At 39.4% G+C, this 18199-nt stretch overlaps 2 protein-coding genes across 2 annotated transcripts in view; both read right to left on the bottom strand.

The window, feature by feature from the left end:
- The window catches only part of NEDD1 (NEDD1 gamma-tubulin ring complex targeting factor), a 41388-nt gene extending 40439 nt beyond the window's left edge, over window positions 1–949 (bottom strand). Inside the window, exon 1 of the mRNA XM_070946706.1 lies at window positions 785–949. The gene's annotated coding sequence lies outside the window, so the exon portion shown is untranslated. The remainder of the gene's footprint in view (window positions 1–784) is intronic.
- Window positions 950–3986: 3037 nt separating this feature from the next.
- Window positions 3987–18199, bottom strand: part of CFAP54 (cilia and flagella associated protein 54) — a 135277-nt gene continuing 121064 nt past the window's right edge. The window contains exons 66-70 of the mRNA XM_070947348.1: window positions 17079–17252; window positions 16418–16524; window positions 14442–14607; window positions 5697–5774; window positions 3987–4106 (exon numbers count right to left, since the gene is read on the bottom strand). Coding sequence (XP_070803449.1) covers window positions 3987–4106; window positions 5697–5774; window positions 14442–14607; window positions 16418–16524; window positions 17079–17252 — 645 coding nt within the window. The remainder of the gene's footprint in view (window positions 4107–5696; window positions 5775–14441; window positions 14608–16417; window positions 16525–17078; window positions 17253–18199) is intronic.

The following is an 18199-nucleotide window of genomic DNA, read 5'->3' as shown; positions in this document are numbered from 1 at the left end:
AGTGGCCTGCTTTTGACTGCACAATAACAGCACAATGTACTGTTTTTGGAACTAAACAGGATGGATGGATGGATGGATGGATGGATAGATGAATGGATGGAATGTTATACCTTTCTCTCTCTATGACCCATTAAATAGGCTGTATAAAATGTTGTAAAATTACGTTCACCACAAATTAAGAAAAATGCTTTAAATTCCATGTATTGTTTACATTTGCCACACAGCGCATAAATTTGAACTCCATGTTTTTTTAAAAAAAGTACACAAGACATTTGTTGCTCCAGGAGCTTTCCAAAAATCGGTGGAAGCCTTTCATTGTAACTGCTTGCCTAGCCAGTCAAGTGAATCAAACCATCCAATTCTTCTATGGAAGCCCTCCTGTAGAAGAAACGTGAGGAAGCCATAGCCAGAATTCCTAATCCATACCGAGTCGCGTTGAACTCACATTTCTAAAGATAAACCCTACTGAACCAAACCAACTTAGTTGAGACACACAAAGAACTGGGGAGAAAGAAGCGTTTCGGGGCTTTATCTCTGGGGCACAGGAGAAGAGGCGCAGAGTTACTATTTCGCACCTAAAGCTGCCTGCCTCCCATTCGAGGAAGCTCAGGGGCCAATCCTGCTCGGTCAGGGTCCGCTGTGTCCCTACGGAGACCGCGAAGAGCCAGAGCCAAAATTGAGGGAGGGACCCCAGACGACCGGCAGCTCCAGGACGAAGCAAAGGGCGTGCCGGGCTCCCGACCTATTCCGCTTCGGACTACAAGAGATCTCGCTTCGCCCTCACCTTCCCACTTCTCCGGGACACCCCGGATAACAGTCTTTTTAGCCAGTCCGGGTCATTTTTTCCTCCCTTCCAGCGTTGTCCTTTCACAAACCAAGGCAACCAGCGCGCTCGACCCAAAGCGCTTCGAGCCGACTTTTCCCCGCTTCTTACAACTTAGCAGACCGTCCCAACAGCCACCGCGAGAGCCCGCTACCCACCCTTTTACGGCAGCCGAGAAAGAGCAAAATTAGCGAAGTGCGCTCGTGTGCCGTAAATAGAAACGAAGGGAGGGAGGGGGGAAGCGAGGAGGCGAGGCTTAGCCTGAAAAAGTTGTCCCCGCGACGGCGTTTCTTTAGCGAAGAGCAGGTGTTGCTAAATGGGGAGAGCGAGTAAAAAGGGTCTTGGTAGAACTTTTTTTAATGGCACGGGGTTCGTTTCTCCTATTTTGCAAATGCTTGCTGTAATCTTACACTGCGCTCTGAAGAAAGCAAGAGCCACCCGGGAGGAGAGGAGAAGTGATGGAAGAATTCGGGAGCATCGGAAAAACTAACGGATCGTGGCATAAACGTTCGAGGAACTAGAGTTCCTTTTATCATATGCGCGAATCATTGTCTGTGATAAAGTCTGGGCATCCCTACCTACCTTCCAGCAGGTTTTCATTGTCGTTTTTTCTCCTCTTTTCGTTTGATCTACTATTGGCAACAGAGGACAACGCTTTGTACAGCTAGTGAACTCTCATTCACAAAATATGATGGGTTGTAATTTTAAAGGAGCCAGCGATTGGCTTCGGTGACGTTTGCTTTTTTGGCTCCTCAGGCCTTGATATCTTTGACCCTGGATTGTGCTTTCCCATACTTGACTGGTGCACAATTTGGGTCTCTACTCTCTTCATAGACTAGTGGCTCTTACTCGAAAAACAGGTAGCAGCTATGTTGTTCTTTGTAGATTCCCCTTGTGTGCCAATTGGACCCTTTCAAGGTCATTCATGCCTTGATTATTTCCTGCTTGGATTACTGCAATATACTCTACATGGGGCTGACCCTTGAGGATCACCCAGATTGTAGCAGCATGCAGTGGTGGGCACCTGCATAACTGCACCATAATAACACAAGCTGCACTGACTTCGTTTCCTTCCAAGTGCAAGAGGATGGTTATTAACTTTAAAGCCCCACATAGTATGAAACCAGCAGGGCCGGATTTAGATGAAAAGAGGCCCTAGGCTATTCCACTTATGAGGCCCTTTCACCTATAGTGAAAGTGTAATTTTAATTTTGCTAACAATTTGAATGTAGGCCCCTCTTGATCTTGAGGCCCTAGGCTGAAGCCTAGTTAGCCTATAGGAAAATCCGGCCCTGGAAACCAGTTATTTGCAGGACCACCTTTCCCTGAGGACATAAGCTCAACTCACCACATTGGATCGAATAGGGATGTTCCTGATCCTTAAATGCTGCCATTTTACATTTTGCCCTGTTGTGTCCCTTGAGGAGTTCCCTACTCCTTTAGCCTTCTTAAAAGCATTTCAAGATTTGACTTTTCCTTCAGTTGCCGGGTAGGGTGAGATTAGCGTGGGACAAACTTGTGGGCTGCATGGGAAAATTTAGCTGTGGTGCCAGGTCTTTTTTTTTTTTTAATTTCACTGTTGACATATATTATTTTTATTTTGGGACTGTGAGCCACCCAGAGTTTGGCTTAAGATGGATGACCATATAAAACGTCTTAAATAAATATTGCATTGTTTCATATTACTGAAGAGATGCTGACAGAACTTCTTTAATGATGCAGATTCTCTTGAGGCTGAACACAGACCTGCTGTGCCTAGACAGATGGCAATATGTTTCTCCCTACTCCCTCCCTTGAATTCTATATGAGAAATTAGACTCAATTTGTTACTGAAATAAACGGGGGCTTCAATATCAAGCCTGCAAAATAGCAGGTGCTGGCAGCAAAAAAAATGTCTTTGGACAGGCTTGTTTGTGGGCAATTATTCAAAGGGAGAAGAATGTTTTGATGTTTTTGAGGTTTTGCTCGAGTTTTTTTCTTCGACTACTGTTTAGGGCAATGTTGATGGTGGTTGGTAGAAATTGTGATCCAATATAACTAAGGCAACAGAACAGGAAAGAGAGCAACCTAAATAAATGTTTATTGAAGGCAAAATGGGGAAGCAGGCTTCACTCTAGTCTAGCATCTTGCAGAATTTAATAATTTGAATTTATTACATGGTGTTTTCATACATCCTTACATCCACAGTATTGGTAAAAATATAGTATACTTCACAAAAATGCAGCTTTTTGCTTGATATAAAAAACAATAAGAGAATATGAGGAAATGTTATGCATTTTTAACTGAGTAGTTTGAATAAGGGATTTTTATGCATCTTTTTTACTCAGGAGAATAGTGCAAAATACTTCTGCTTCTTACTGAATCTTTGAAAACTAAGTTGATATATAGATGTTAATGTGGTGTTATCAGTTTTTAATTATTTGTTATTTTACACCTATGCCAAGTGCATTAATAGGAATGTGGTTTTATTCCTTTCTTCTTGTAGTCTGCAGATACAAATATACAGGCAACAATCTCGCTGTTTATAGCAACAAAGAGAGAAGAATGGAAATAATATTTGTATTTCTAACTTTGAAAAATAAATATTACCAAAAGTAATAGACAAGATTAAGCAAGTGTCACTTCTATAGTATTTTGACATCCTATTTCTAACAATATACACATGTAACTAGAAATACAAATAAAACATTCAATGAAAAGCTGCAACACACTGATTGCTACTAGACATTGATGGAAGAATATCATATCTGGTGCCAAATAATTACTTTTAAACAATTAAGGCAAATAGAAAAATATTTTATATAGTTAAATTGAATGGTTTTCATTTAAGAATGCATTCAAAAGAACTGTGTTAACTGGTTTTATTTTCATTATTTTTTAAGAAAACAAAACTGAAACCATATTAAACCAAGATGTATAAAACGAAGCACCAAAAATAATATTTCTAAACCAAGAGCAACAAAAATTGCAAAAATCAACTGAATATGTTAATTATTTAAATTATTACTGCTTAAAATATTTTATAAACCTAAAGATTTTTACGAATCAGTTCTAGGCTTCAAGTAACAGAGTTCCAGTTGTTTCAGTGATGGAATATTGATCCAAAAAGCTGTCAAATCGATCATTAAATGAAACATGTCAAGTTTTACTGCTGAAAAACCATTCAAGTAAGCAGAGATAGTATCCAGCTGAAAACATTTCCTGCCATTATTACACATCCATTTGCAGGATCAAACAATTTGCTTAAATTTTTTATTGATGGTAGAGTGATCTCAAATGGGATCTAGAAAAAAGAGAAAAAATGTTGACTAAGCAATATGCTTGTGTTTGAATTAAGTTGTAGCTGAATATCTTAGCTAAAGATAGTCTTTGAGAGGAACATTTTTATTAGGAACAATTCTCAGCCTTTTGGTTAATATCACATATTCTAACAATATCTTAACTACAGAAAACTAGGAAAAAATCTGCCTAATATACAGTACATACATACATACATACATACATACATACATACATACATACATGGAAAGAGATCTGCCTGTCACTGTAATTCCCTGAACTGATTCTGAATTACACAGTACAGTAAGCCCTCAAAGTTACCATTGCAGTTGGAACTAGTGCCTCCATCACTGTGCAATTCAGTTTTGAACAGTGATGTCACATGACCACATCACTTACCAACAGCAATCCTGTCACTCCCCGCTGCTGCCATTAACCAAACTCTACCAGTCATTAACTGAGGACCCACTCCAAACCAAGCCATTCCAATTTTGATCCCTCCCAGCCCTGAGGCTTGATAAGCCTATGGTAAGGGATTGGATAGTTTCCCCTGCCTCCTCTTCAGTTCCCTCATCTGCTTATCCACCACCCCATCTCTGTCCTTTTAGCCACCTCTGCTGCCAATTGCCCCTGTCCAGCCCTACTTGCCACTGCACCCTTCTACCTGGGGGTCAAATCCCACCTTAGCCATGAAAAGTCAGCTGGGTGATATTAAGCCAGTCACTCACTCTCTCAGCCCAACTCACCTCACAGGATTGTGAAGAAAATAAGAGAAAGATGTGTAGGATATGTTCCATTGCCTTGAGTTATTTGTAAAAATAATAAAGGCAGGATAAATAAATAAAATGTGAGTGGGTCAAAGTGTGTCCAACTTTTATTCATGTCACCATTGAACCACCGCAATGATCAGAATTTTGAGGATTGTAAACCTCTTGAATTAATGAATTTTAAGTGAGGTTTGCTTGTAGTATACCGGGGGGGGGGGGTTAATAAAAAAAATACCTCACAGTGGTACTCTTAGAGCAGGGGCCCCCAACCCCACTAATGGGCCATGGCCTATTCAGGAATGGGCCACGTAAGTTACTGGCTGGAGCACTGGCCTTCTGCTATGGCCCAGTTCCCCTCTCCCCCTGATCCGCCAGGCTACCAAGCCACAAAGGTTGGGGACTGCTGCCTTAAAGGCATCACCATTACAGCATGTCCTTCTCTGTATGGATACCTTATGATCCAATCTTACAAGTTTACATAAAAACAAATAAGCTACAAGTATGTATTGTGCTTTACAAAAGCATACATAAAACTTTTTCTTTTTTTTAGATCACCTGAGAAGGAACAAAATATTTAATACACTAATATGTTTCATTAATTATCCACTACTATTAATATAACACATGACAAAATGTACATATTGTATAATGTATTGTGCCCTTTCACCTAAGAAGAGTTTATATTCCAGACAACAAAAATTATAATCATACAAATATCTTCATATTCAGAATATTAAAAAATATGCTTTCCAGAATACAGTAACAGAAACCTACTAGAAAAGAATTATAATTGAGAAAATATATATTTAAAAATCTAAATAATTTACCTCTGTAAGCGGTGCAGAGTGATCTGTGCTGATAGACAACAAGGCTTTTATTTCAGAAAAGCACACTTTAACCATTTCCTAAATAAATAATAAGAAAATAAGAACTACTTTATTTTAATTTCTCATATCATACTGTCAACATGTTTGGCCAAAGTTAAAAAGTATTTTCTTAAAAACCAAAAGATGTTTTTTTTAATTATCCAGTAGAAAATTTTAGGAGACCAAGTCTTGCTATTCCAAGGAAAATAAAAGTAAAATAGAAATAAGACATTGCAAATGTTTTTAGTTGAAAATTGTGTTCCTGATCATGAATTGTGGATGTGTAACATTTTCTTCTCTGAACTGTGATAACTGACATTACAACTCTCATTTGCGTTCAGTCATTCAGTCATGATTTGTCTGCTTCAATTGAGGAATTACTATATTTTTCAGACTATAAGATGCATTCCCTCTCTCAAAGTGGGTGGAAATATCTGCGCATCTTATAGAGCTAATGTTGCTGAAGCTCTGCCCACCCGCCAGCCCCCACCTTTCGACTTCTGCCTCCAAGCAATTTGCCTCCTTGCAACAGACAGCAAATAGCCTGATCAGCTTCAGCACAGCCTGATTTAGCCCAAGCAGCTGATTGGTGGTTGGATCTGCCTCCCAGAATACCACCAATCAGCTGTTCCAGGCTGTGGAGATCCCTGCTGCCCATTGGCACCACCCATCCCACTTTCACCTATTGCCGCCTCTGTGCACCCCATTTTCGGCCTCTGTACGTCCCATTTTCAGCCTGTTCCAGGCGGTGGGAATAGGCGGCAGCAGCAATCCCCACCACCTGGAACGGGCCAGAAGCAGGAGGCATAGAAGCTGAAAATGGGGTGCACGGAGGCAGCGGCACTGGGCGGCAGCGATCCCCGCAGCTGATCGGTAGTATTCCAGGAGGCAGATCCAACCACCAATCAGCTGCTTGTGCTAAATCAGGCTGTACTGAAGCTGACCAGTTTGTTTGCTGTCTGCTGCAAAGAGGTAAATTGCTGGGAGGCAGAGGCAGATTTTTTTTTCTTATGCTTTACATTTCTAAATATTTCAAACATTTCTATAATAGCAGAGTTCTTCTAGTCATCAGATATCGAAAGTCTTCTATACAATTTTCTTTCTATACAATTTTCATCCCACTGTTGCTTCCATCTCCTTGGATTTTCTTTATTTCACTCCCTGAATGTGTTATTTTCCCCATCTCTTCTCCTGTTGCCATGAAATGTGCTGAGAAAAAATAGCATTCACAGTATTCCAGCTCTTCTGCAACATCCTAGCCTGCTATATAAAAGATTTTTGGAAATAAAATCTCAATATGGAAATAATTTTATATATGTCTTCCCAGTTTAAATTACATGTCTCCCAATGAAACCAGCAGCAGGAGGCACAAAATTATATTATAATACAAAAAGGAAAAGTTTAAATCTACTATAGTACACTGAAAAGGCAGAGAATGAGTTTGTTCCTGTATATCTAGGTGAAAATATGGTGTGTTTGTATATCATGATATAAGTACACATCAGTATGCTTGAATACTACTAGTGCATGCACTAGTGCCGTGATGGCGAACCTATGGCACGTGTGCCCAAAGTGGCACACGGAACCATGTCGCCTCCATTGTGGCATCGCACCCGGCGCCTGGTTCTCTGAGGACCTGAGGGAAATGAAGCGCAGGAAAAGACGCCTGGACAGCAGTTGGAGGGCTAGCCTTTCCGAATCCGACCGAACACTGGTGAGGTCTCATATTAAGACCTACCTAGCGGCGATAAAAATGGCAAAATTAAATTATTTTTCCACTCTTATTGTGTCTGCAGATAACCGCCTGGCCACCCTGTTTAGGGTGACCTGCTCCCTGCTCCATCTTGGTGCATAGGAGGAACCCTTGGAGGGTAGGGCTGAGGATTTTGTGCAGTATCTGCGTGACAAAATTGCTCAAATTCGGGAAGGCTTGGACTCTGATTGGGTAGATGCAGGTGGGGTGATGGAGGCAGGTCTTGAGAGTGTTATCTGGGAGGAGTTTGACCCTGTGACCCCTGAAGATGTGGACAGGATTGTGGATAGACTTAGCGCGGCCACATGTTTATTGGACCTGTGTTCCTTCTGGCTGGTGCTGGCTTCCCGGGAGGTTACACGAGGCTGGCTCCAGAGGATTATCAATGCTTCTTTGAGAGAGGGTTGCTTTCCCACCGCCTTGAAAGAGGCGGTGGTGAGACCCCTCCTCAAGAAGCCGTCCCTGGACCCGGCTATTTTAGCAAATTACCATTCAGTCTCCAACCTCCGCTTCGTGGCGAAGGTTGTTGAGAGTGTGATGGTGTGACAGTTCCCCCAGTACCTGGATGAAGCAGTTTATCTTGATCCGTTCCAGTCGGGCTTCAGACCTAGGTACAGCACGGAAACGGCACTGGTCGCATTGGTTGATGATCCCTGGAGGGCTCGGGACAGGGGTTGTTCCTCTGTCCTGGTCCTATTAGATCTCTCAGAGGCTTTTGATACCATCGACCATGGCATCATGCTGCGCTGGTTGGAGGGATTAGGGGTGGGAGGCACCGTGTTGCGGTGGTTCTCCTCCTTCCTCTCTGACTGGTCGCAGTTTGTGTTGACGGGGGGCCAGAGGTTGACCTTGAGGTGCCTTGTATGTGGGGTGCCACAGGGGTCGGTCCTCTCGCCCCTTTTGTCCAACATTTATGTGAAGCCGCTGGGTGAGATCATCCATGGATTTGGGGTAAAGTTTCATCAGTACGCTGATGACACTCAGCTGTACATCTCCACCCCAGGCCACCCCAATGATGTCCTTGACGTGATGTCCCAGTCTGGAGGCTGTGCGGATCTTGATGGGGAGACGGAGGCTCAAGCTTAACCCATCCAAGACAGAGTGGCTGTGGCTCCTGGCGTCCCGATATAGTCAGTTAGTGCCATCTCTGACTATTGGGAGAGAGTCATTGGCCCCCACGGAGAGGGCTCACAACTTGGGTGTCCTCCTGGATGCACGGCTGTCCTTAGAAGAACATGTGATGGCTGTGGCCAGGGAGGCTTTTTATCAGGTTCGCCTGATTCGCCAGTTGCGTCCCTTTCTGGGTCGGGACTCCTTGCACACGGTCACTCATGCCCTCGTCACTTCCCGCCTGGACTACTGCAATGCTCTCTACATGGGGCTCCCCTTGAAGAGCACCCGGAGGCTCCAACTGGTCCAGAATGTGGCCGCGTGGGTGATTATGGGAGCATCATGGCGCTCCCATGTAACACCTCTCCTGCGTGAGCTGCATGGGCTTCTGGTGGTCCTCTGGGTGCGATTCAACATGTTGGTGATCACCTTTAGAGCGCTCCATGGCTTAGGACCTGGATATCTACGAGACCGCCTTCTGCCACCGAGATCCTCCCACCGGCCAGTACGCTCCCACAGAGATGGGCTCCTCGGAGTGCCGTCGGTCAAACAATGTCAACTGGCGGCCCTCAGGAGGAGAGCTTTCTCTGTGGGAGCACCTGCCCTCTGGAACGAGTTCCCCCCGGAGATACAGACAATTCCGGATTTACGAACCTTCCGCCAGGCCCTCAAGACTTTTTTATTTCAACAAGCTGGGCTGGTCTAACTCCTCCAATTGTTTAATTTTAATTTTAAATGGAGTATTTTAATTGTGGGGCCAAATTGTTTAATATATTTTAAACTGCTTTTAAATTTTTGTATTCTGTGTTTTTTACCTTTGACTGTTCACTGCCCTGAGTCCTTTGGGAGAAGGGCGGTATATAAATTTAAATATAAATAAATAAATTCCTCTTCTGGGTTTCTGGCGTGCATGTGCATGCAATGATCAGCTGGCCTTTTTGCATGCAGTAGTGCCGGAAACTGGAAGAGCTGGTCTTCCGTTTTCCTGAATGAGCATGAGCGTTGGCCAGCTGATCGTTGTGCAGGCATGCACACCAGAAATTCAGAAGAGTAGCTGGCTGAAACTGGAAGTTCAGTAGCTTAAACCGGAAGTGCATTTTTGGGCAGGTGCATGCACCCTGGGCAGCTCCTCTTCCAGGTGGTTGCCCAGATGTGCACGCGCAAAGCATGCGCTCCCTTTTTGGCACTTGGTGCCGAAAAGGTTCGCCATCACTGCACTAGTGCATTCAGAGGCAGTCATTAAGACATAATATCCTCAGTAGCACAGGTTTTGGCTATCCGTTCCCCTCCTCTAAGATAATTCCAAATACTATAATGTTTAATATACTGAAATGAATACAGTCTGATTTTACTATCAGTCTAGCGAGAATGAAAAAACTATATTGCTTATTTTTTAATTTTTCTTATGCTGTACTCTTCAATTATGCATCTATAACTACTTCATTAAAAGTTATTACCCCAAATTTCCTGATAATTATAATTTAGGTATAATTTCATTTTGTCTGATGAAAACAAGTAAGTACATTATTTTTAAGAAATCCATCTTGTAAGAAATATAATGCATCTATAACTCCTGTTCCCCATACATGTTTGCAATAATTCTACAACAATCTATTATATTTGTATTTAGTTTCTGAGTATCTAACTCTAATTTAATAATAAGCCTTAATGATGCGGCCATGATGGAACAAAAAAGCACACTAATACTTGATCTCTCAGTCTTTCATTAACATTGAAAGAATAAGAAAAATATTAAGATCATTAATTCAAATACAAACATATTCAAATCTGGGAGAGTTGATTGCTAGGTTCTTAGTATAAACTTCATCTAAAATAAATCTACAATACCAGAACAATAAAAATACATATTATACATAGAAATGGAATTGTTCCTAAGACAGCTGCAAATTTGTAAATATAATGAAAAATCCATTTTCTAAGATTAGTCTTTGTACAATATTAATTGCTTCTATAGTTCAACAATGAAAATTCACTATTCCTAATGTGACAAACCAGCCCAAATATTTGCACTCATATAATCACTTCAAATTCACATTTTCAGTGTCAAAATACCTGAATTTTCCACTGTCAATTAAATTAGCTTTGACAAAATAATACTGCCATTTAAATTGATTATATTTATATTCCACCTGAAATATTTGTCATCCATTCAAAACCCAGTATTTTAATAATAAAATAGAAAACTGTTGTCTGTGCTGTCACAGCACCCATCAGATGAAATGCCAACACATGCCTCATTAATCACATCAGAGTAGATATTGAAGAAAATCTGTCACATGATAAATGTCTTCTCCTTTGAAAATAAATGTCTACTTTTCTTTAACATTCATCAACCAGCAACTGGTCTGACAATACTTTGCAGATTATCAGTAAAAGATCCTGAAGAAATTTTCTAATTGACTGTGCTGATTTTTATTTTATTTTTTAAAACTTTAACTAGCTGTCAATAAAATGCCTTCAAAGATGGTTATCACCCCCACCACAATTTTCTTCCCTTTCTTCAATCAGTATCCATTTTTACTCAGAAAGGGAAGCAGTTTATAGCTGAAAGTGCTCCAATGCCTTTTTTTTTTTTTTTTTTGCTTTAATTTATATGCCGCCCTTCTCCGGAGACTCAGGGCGGCTTACAATACGTTAAGCAATAGCCTTCATACTTTTGTATATTTATACAAAGTCAGCTTATTGCCCCTACAATCTGGGTCCTCGTTTCACCTACCTTTGAAAGGATGGAAGGCTGAGTCAACCTTGAGCCTGGTGAGATTTGAACTTGCAGTAATTGCAAGCAGCAGTTGTTAATAACAGTGCTTTAGTCCACTGTATTACAGGCTCTTATCTTTATAGTAAGATCAGGTGGAATGCTCCAGATCCAATCAATCAATGTCATTTATCAGGCTTCGGGAAATGTACCTGCTGCATCACTTGCCATCTGGAATTGCATCCTCTTGGATATCTATATGTCTTTCACCTTACATCCGTCCAAAAATTTCTGAAAACCTGGCTCACCCCACCCCACCCCCCATCGCAACATTGGGCTAGGCTATTGTCTAGAATTGTATTAATTTTTTGTTCTGGTTTATTAAATTTGTCTTTTTTTCCAGAAGTACAGGTTCTTTTTCTTTTCTTTTTCATTTTATTGTTCCTACTTTTGAAATGTAAGCCACCCAACAGTCATCTTGGGTCAAGCAGCCACTAGGTCCAGTCAGTGGTGAAATGTAGAATTTGTTACTACTGGTTCTGTGAGCATGGCTTGGTGGGGGGTAATATGACTGAGTGGGCGTGGCCAACTTTTTTTTTTTTTTAACTTTTAAAACCATTTTTTCTACAATGTCTTCGGCTGAAGAGGTTGTAAAAAAATGCTTTTAAAGCCTCTGACGATCCCAGCTGACTTGCCTGATCGGCAGAGGCTTTCGGTTTTTTTTAAAAAAGCCTCTGATGATCCCAGCTGACTTGCCTGATCGGCAGAGGCTTTATTTCCCTTTAAAAACATTTTTTCTATAACCTCTTCGGCTGAAGAGGTTGTAGTAAAAATGCTTTTAAAAGCCTCTGATGATCTCAGTTGAGCCGCACGATCATCAGAAGCTTCTGAAGCCTCTGATGATTGCACGGCTCAGCTGGGCAATGGGGGGGAGGGCAGGGATTTTTGCTACCGGTTCTCCGAATCACCCACCTCCATCGCTAGCGGATCGGGCGATCCAGTCTGAACCGGGAGCATTTCACCCCTGGGTCCAATGGTATGCATGGACATATATAGAGAGAGATACATTAATGGTGCTTGGTAATCCCTAAACCTCTGGAATTAGTTAACATTCCTATGCTTAGATATACAAAAAAGCAAGTTACTCCAATATTTTTTAGCATCTGGATGTATATGTGAGTTCAGCCTTTAAGAATTAAAGATTCATGATTAGCATCTCCATCTTAGATTACTGTAATATAATTGACCCAGAGGTGGGTTGTATTTACCTTTGCTATTGGTTCGCAATGGGAGCGTACGCACAGAAGCTTCTGCACATGCGCAGATCACCCATGATGATGTCGTGGCGGGTGGGCAGATCCTCCCTCCGGTTTTACTACCGGTTCTATAGAACCAGACCGGACTGGGGGCAGCCCACCACTGAATTGACCTGTATCTGTCTTCTAAAACGCTCCACAAGGTTCAGACAGACTAGAATGCAACCCATAACATTTTCTACATTACCAGGATATCTCACCACTGTTACTAATCCTGTTCAGAATACATCTCCCTAAAACTTCCTTTGCAAAGTAGTTGCTAGAAAAAAGACAACAAAACAAGTGGCAGCCATCTGAAAATATAAAAAGATGGAACCCTTGTTCATTTTACCCCTAGAGACTTGCCTGGAACATGAGAATAGTTGCTTGAGAAAAGCTGTAAGGATCTGAAACTATCAAAACAACAGATAAACACCACCTCAGCTTTGCTATGTAGAAGTAATTACAGCTATATTATTATAGTTTATGCTATATACTAAACAGCATAGAGAGTTTTCGTTTACTGCCTGCCTCATTTAATAATTGTTTGAAATTAACGATGGTAAGTGATTGATTGATATGATTATCATTTGCATGCTCCCCAACTGGCTTGCAACAAGCAGAATTTATGAAAAGTGTGGAAGTAAAATAATAACTTATGGTCATCTGATGACATGATTAGTAACTGTGGTGATTCACTTAATGACTGAATGTAAAGTTACATCATAAGCCTGCCATGGACATGTGATTTTCTACTTAGTGACTGCAAAGTTCCTTTACCAAAGGAATTATCAATTCCAATTTTGGTCTCTAACCAACAACTATGTGCATATAATGTATATTGTTAATAAAATGTGTAAGATTGCAAAAATGCTGACATGGCTTTTTAGGTTACACTGGCTTTGAAAAAGAAGAAACAGTACCTTTGCAGCATAATAACTCCCCCAATATATATAATATTCTGAAAATGGGTTAAATAGCCCACAATGTTTGTGAAGATTTTAAGATTGCCTGAAACTTTTTGAAGTATGTGAGTTCAGCAATCTCTCACTCAAAGGTGCTGTTGAGACAGTAACGTGGTGATGCTGTTAAAGCAGAGATTTGATTGATAAGGTACTTGTAGCTTGAGTCATATGTAACTTGCATTTGCGTAACAAAGCTGTCTTTCCCTCCCTTATCCACTCTCCATCTCATTCCAATTTAAATCTTATATCAATCTAGCTGCTCTATGCATCTGATGAAGTGAGTTACAGATCATGAAAGGTGTGTTTTAATAAAATGTGTTAGTTGGAAAAGCTATTACTAGGCTCCTTATGATGTATCTGGTTGCTGACTTTCTCAAAGAACTCTTGAAGGATCAGCGAGGAAGAACTTTGCAGAAATCTTGCCAATTGTTCTTAAGTAAGGCTTGTTTAATATTCAACAATAAAATCAGTATGTGGGGAAATCAAAATATAGCAGTAATTCTAAAAAAGCAGAATAATATAAACATTATATAGTACTATTACCAATCTGTTACATAGATGTAAAATAAAATTTATCCCTTGAAAAATATTAAAACACTGCATAAAATATGATCCTCCTCTATTAGAACAAAAAGACATATAAAATTCCAAGCAAACATTTCAAACACATTTTTAGTACAAGAGATTCTTTAACCTTGAGTGAGATACTACTGCTTTCTTCATAAAACAGTCATGCTTTAAAAAGGAACATTCCAATCAAGAACAGTTCTATGAATAAGAGCCCGTCTATATGTTGTATACACAGATATCCATGATCTATTATTTCTGATAATTTCAGATAATTGATTTTGATAATTGTTTAGATACCTTTGTGTTTTCATCCAATAGCACCTTTCCTGTATGAGTTCCAAGTCCTTTGGAAGGTAAACTTTTCTGTATTTCAATCTGTTCAGTATGTTCAGTCATCTGTGACTGTATTAACATTTCAACTTGTTGTTTCAAATCAGCCAATTTTTCACGTACAGCAATAACTCTAAAAGAATATAATATGAATGCTATACAATAGAATTATAGTGATATTGTACATGTAAGAGTAAGCTGTCACCTTGAATAATAAGATTAAAACGGCAAGATTTTTGTTGTAGTTGCTGCCATTTAAAGTAGGAGAGAAGACTTTTAAATATTACCTATGATAATGCTTCTGCAAGAGAATTCAATGTGGTTGTGGCCTGATAGTCATGGTTAATTACAGATAATGATGCAGAATGGAAATGCTAATACTCCAGAATATAAGAAGCAAGTCATAGAAAAGTTGGAGAAGGAGGAAGAGAGGAAGGAAAAATTCAAGAGAAAATACTGTATGTATAGGACAAGAAAATGGAGATGAAAACGCCATCACATAGAAGTCAGAATGATTGTAATCAGCTGGATGAGGAGAGTGCAGCAAGGGATACAGTACAGTATCCTGCTTGTGAACGGAAGCAGAAATGTGACATAACAGAACAGCAAAATATGTAGGCAAGGATAGATCAGTATCTCAAGAGAAGATACAGTATATTTCAGAACTATAGAAGAACCAGATTACTGGTTCTGGTGAAGACAGAGAAGTTCCCAGATGATGGGCTCCAGTATGACCCAAATGCTCGGAAGAACAAACCTTTGCTTCCAGTGATCCATTCAGATTGGATCATGAACCAGATCACTGTTTACAAGTTGAACATAAGCACTTAAAGACTGCAATATACTATTTCTGCTACATATGCTGGAGTGTTCTAATAAGAACATAATATGGATAGTACAGAGATATCTCTGCATAGGCAAGAATTGACAGTTATCTCACATAAAACAACTTAAACAGAACTACACCTACAGGGCCAATTGTATCAAGCCTTTCCCAAATTGCTTCTTTCCTGTTAACATGTTAATTCTGTGGAAACATCTGCTCCATCTGTGTAAATGAAATCTTTAACCTACAGAAAAAACAACTTCCACATGCTGGTATACTACATAAATACTACTACATTTGATGGTCATCTAAAACTTTCACATTCTCAGAGTTCTCATATTCTACAGAAGCTTTTTCTCTAAATGTAAATTGGAAGCATCTACAGCACAAATTAGGAAAAATATACTAGAATTTTTGTATTATTATTGAAACTAATAATACAATACTATTTTGTATTATTAATATTATTATTGTATTATTTTGTATTATTATTTGTTTACTATACATAGTCTTAAGTGTAAATTTTGTTGTCCTACAATTTTCTGACAACTTGGACTATGTTTAATATTAAAAATATGAGTATTTCAGATTCTTCTGCTGGAATTATTTCTTTAGCAGACTTTCTGCTGATAAATAATCCTGGTTTTATAGATGCTACCAATACTTTCTCATTTCTTATTTGATAAATGTCATCTTCTGACATTTGATCTCCAGACTAATTTACTTATTCATTACTTCTAAATTCCCCAATGTAACACTACAGATGTTTCTTCAGTATGCATTGGCTGGAATCCAAAAGTTTATGATTAGTATTCTGTAGATAAAGTACTTAATTCCCACTTTCCCCTCATACCACCCTAAAAGTCACCCTTGATTATCAGATAACATGCCTTGGGGCACTGACAATGTAGCTAGGGGAGAAATAGAAATTACAACCCATGGAGAATGTGCCATATATGTGCTCCTGCCCAGCATTGGTTATTTGATTTTGTTACTGCTTTTGATCATTGATAAATGGCTGTTTTGACTATGCTTGTTAAACTTGACCACCAAATATCAACATGGCACACATTTTGTATGAAATAAAACATACAAGAAACAAAACGAATTAAATTACCTGTTCAGTGGGATCCACAAATAACCACAGTATATGTTGGCTGAATTGAAAGAATTGATGTTGATAATTCTGACAGCTTTTGTATTATAAGCAAAAATGAACAAAACCTGCACAAAGGAGAAATACTTGATTAATATTATTGTTGAAATTGCATGTTTAATAATAACCACAACATGATCTATATATATTTGTTACCCTTCTGATCCATATGTAGTAATATAGCTTTATGCTTATCTGATTCCCCATCCAACAGATAACTTCTGCTGGATCTTATGCCAATGACTAAAATGATATCAAATAGTCAACTACTCTCAGGTCTCTGACCCATTAATCCTAGAAGGATTCAGATGACACTTATAGCAACTGGAAAAGGCTTAAACTCCAAATCTCCTGAGAAATCTGGCACCCTGCTTGAATAGCTTTTTTTTCTTAGTTGCTTGCTTGCTTGTTGTAATTTTTCTTTTAATCAATTTTATATGTAATAGAAAAATAATGTGGACCATGCATCATGTACATGGACACTATAGACATGTTGAATATATTTGCCATCTTGAGTTATTTGTAACGATAATAAAGCTGGGATATAAATAAACAAACAAATAAATGTAGTGGATATGCACAGCAGTCCTTTATATTTAAAGTATTTCATTTGTTACCATACCAAAGTCTCTTCTTCATTTGCTGATTTTTCCAAAGAGGGAAGGTACCACTGCACGCAAAGTTCCTTCATAGGAGTACAGGTTGCTTTGTTGTCTGAATGCATGTCTATCTCAGAAGTAAAAGTATTTTTCATAGATGGTGTTTTTTGAGAACTTCCATATGATCCTAGAGTTCCCTAAAAGTTATATAACCATTTATGAGAATATTTGAATGTTTAAAACTATGAATTTGCTACATAATATTTCTAATAATTTGCTACAAAATGCTATTATTTTATTACAATAATATACATCCAAGGTATGCTTATCCTTTAGGTAGCAGTATTGGATCTGGCAGAGTGAGAGCTGTAGATTATAAACATAAAGCTTTTGATGTGTCCCTGCACAATAGATACAATGCCCTTGTTGAACATAATACTGATATTAAGGGGGAAGATTCAGTTCTTTGTGATGACGATGATGTCTCAACTGAGCAGGGGATAGTGTTCTATGAGGAAGAAGTTGTTTTGGATAAGGGAAAGTGTGAATCAGGTATTGCAAATCAGCCATGTGAGGTGAGCAATATATCTAACAAGAGAAGCCACCTTCTGGTGAATCAATTGTAAAAGGTGTCAATTTAGGAAAGGATGTGCAGGTTTTGAAAGAGATGAGGTATCTGCTTGGTGCTACTACCAGCAGAGAAAAGAAGCACTTTGTTAAGATAGTCAAGAATGCTAGAAAGGACTGTGGTGTTGATGTTGATATGCATCTTGGCATTAATAATCTGTCCAAACAAAAGATGTACTTTCTGTGCAGAAGGATTTCCAGAGCTTGAAACAGGAATTTAGCAGGCTGCAGTCTTACTTTTTCGGAGGTTTTACCTATATAAGGAGCAAAAAGGAAAAGGCCAGAAACAGCCAACACTCCAGAAGATAAGCTCAAGGTACAGAAGGATCTCAACAGACTTGAACACTGGGCTCTATCTAACATAATGAAATTCAATGGTAAGAAAAATAAAATTCTAACCAGGGTGCCCTTGGTAACGCAGTGGTTGGAATGCAGTATATAACTCCACCCACAGGAGTTCAGTCCTGACAGGGATTGAAGTTGACTCAGCCTTCCATCCTTCTCAAGTTGGTAAAAT

This window comes from Pituophis catenifer, unplaced genomic scaffold, assembly GCF_029215685.1.
Source record: "Pituophis catenifer annectens isolate HBS135680 unplaced genomic scaffold, rPitCat1.0.hap2 SCAF_7, whole genome shotgun sequence".
NCBI classification, from domain to species: Eukaryota; Metazoa; Chordata; class Lepidosauria; order Squamata; family Colubridae; genus Pituophis; species Pituophis catenifer.
Note: the sequence above shows the minus strand (reverse complement) of the source record. Positions and strands in the feature narration are given on the sequence as shown.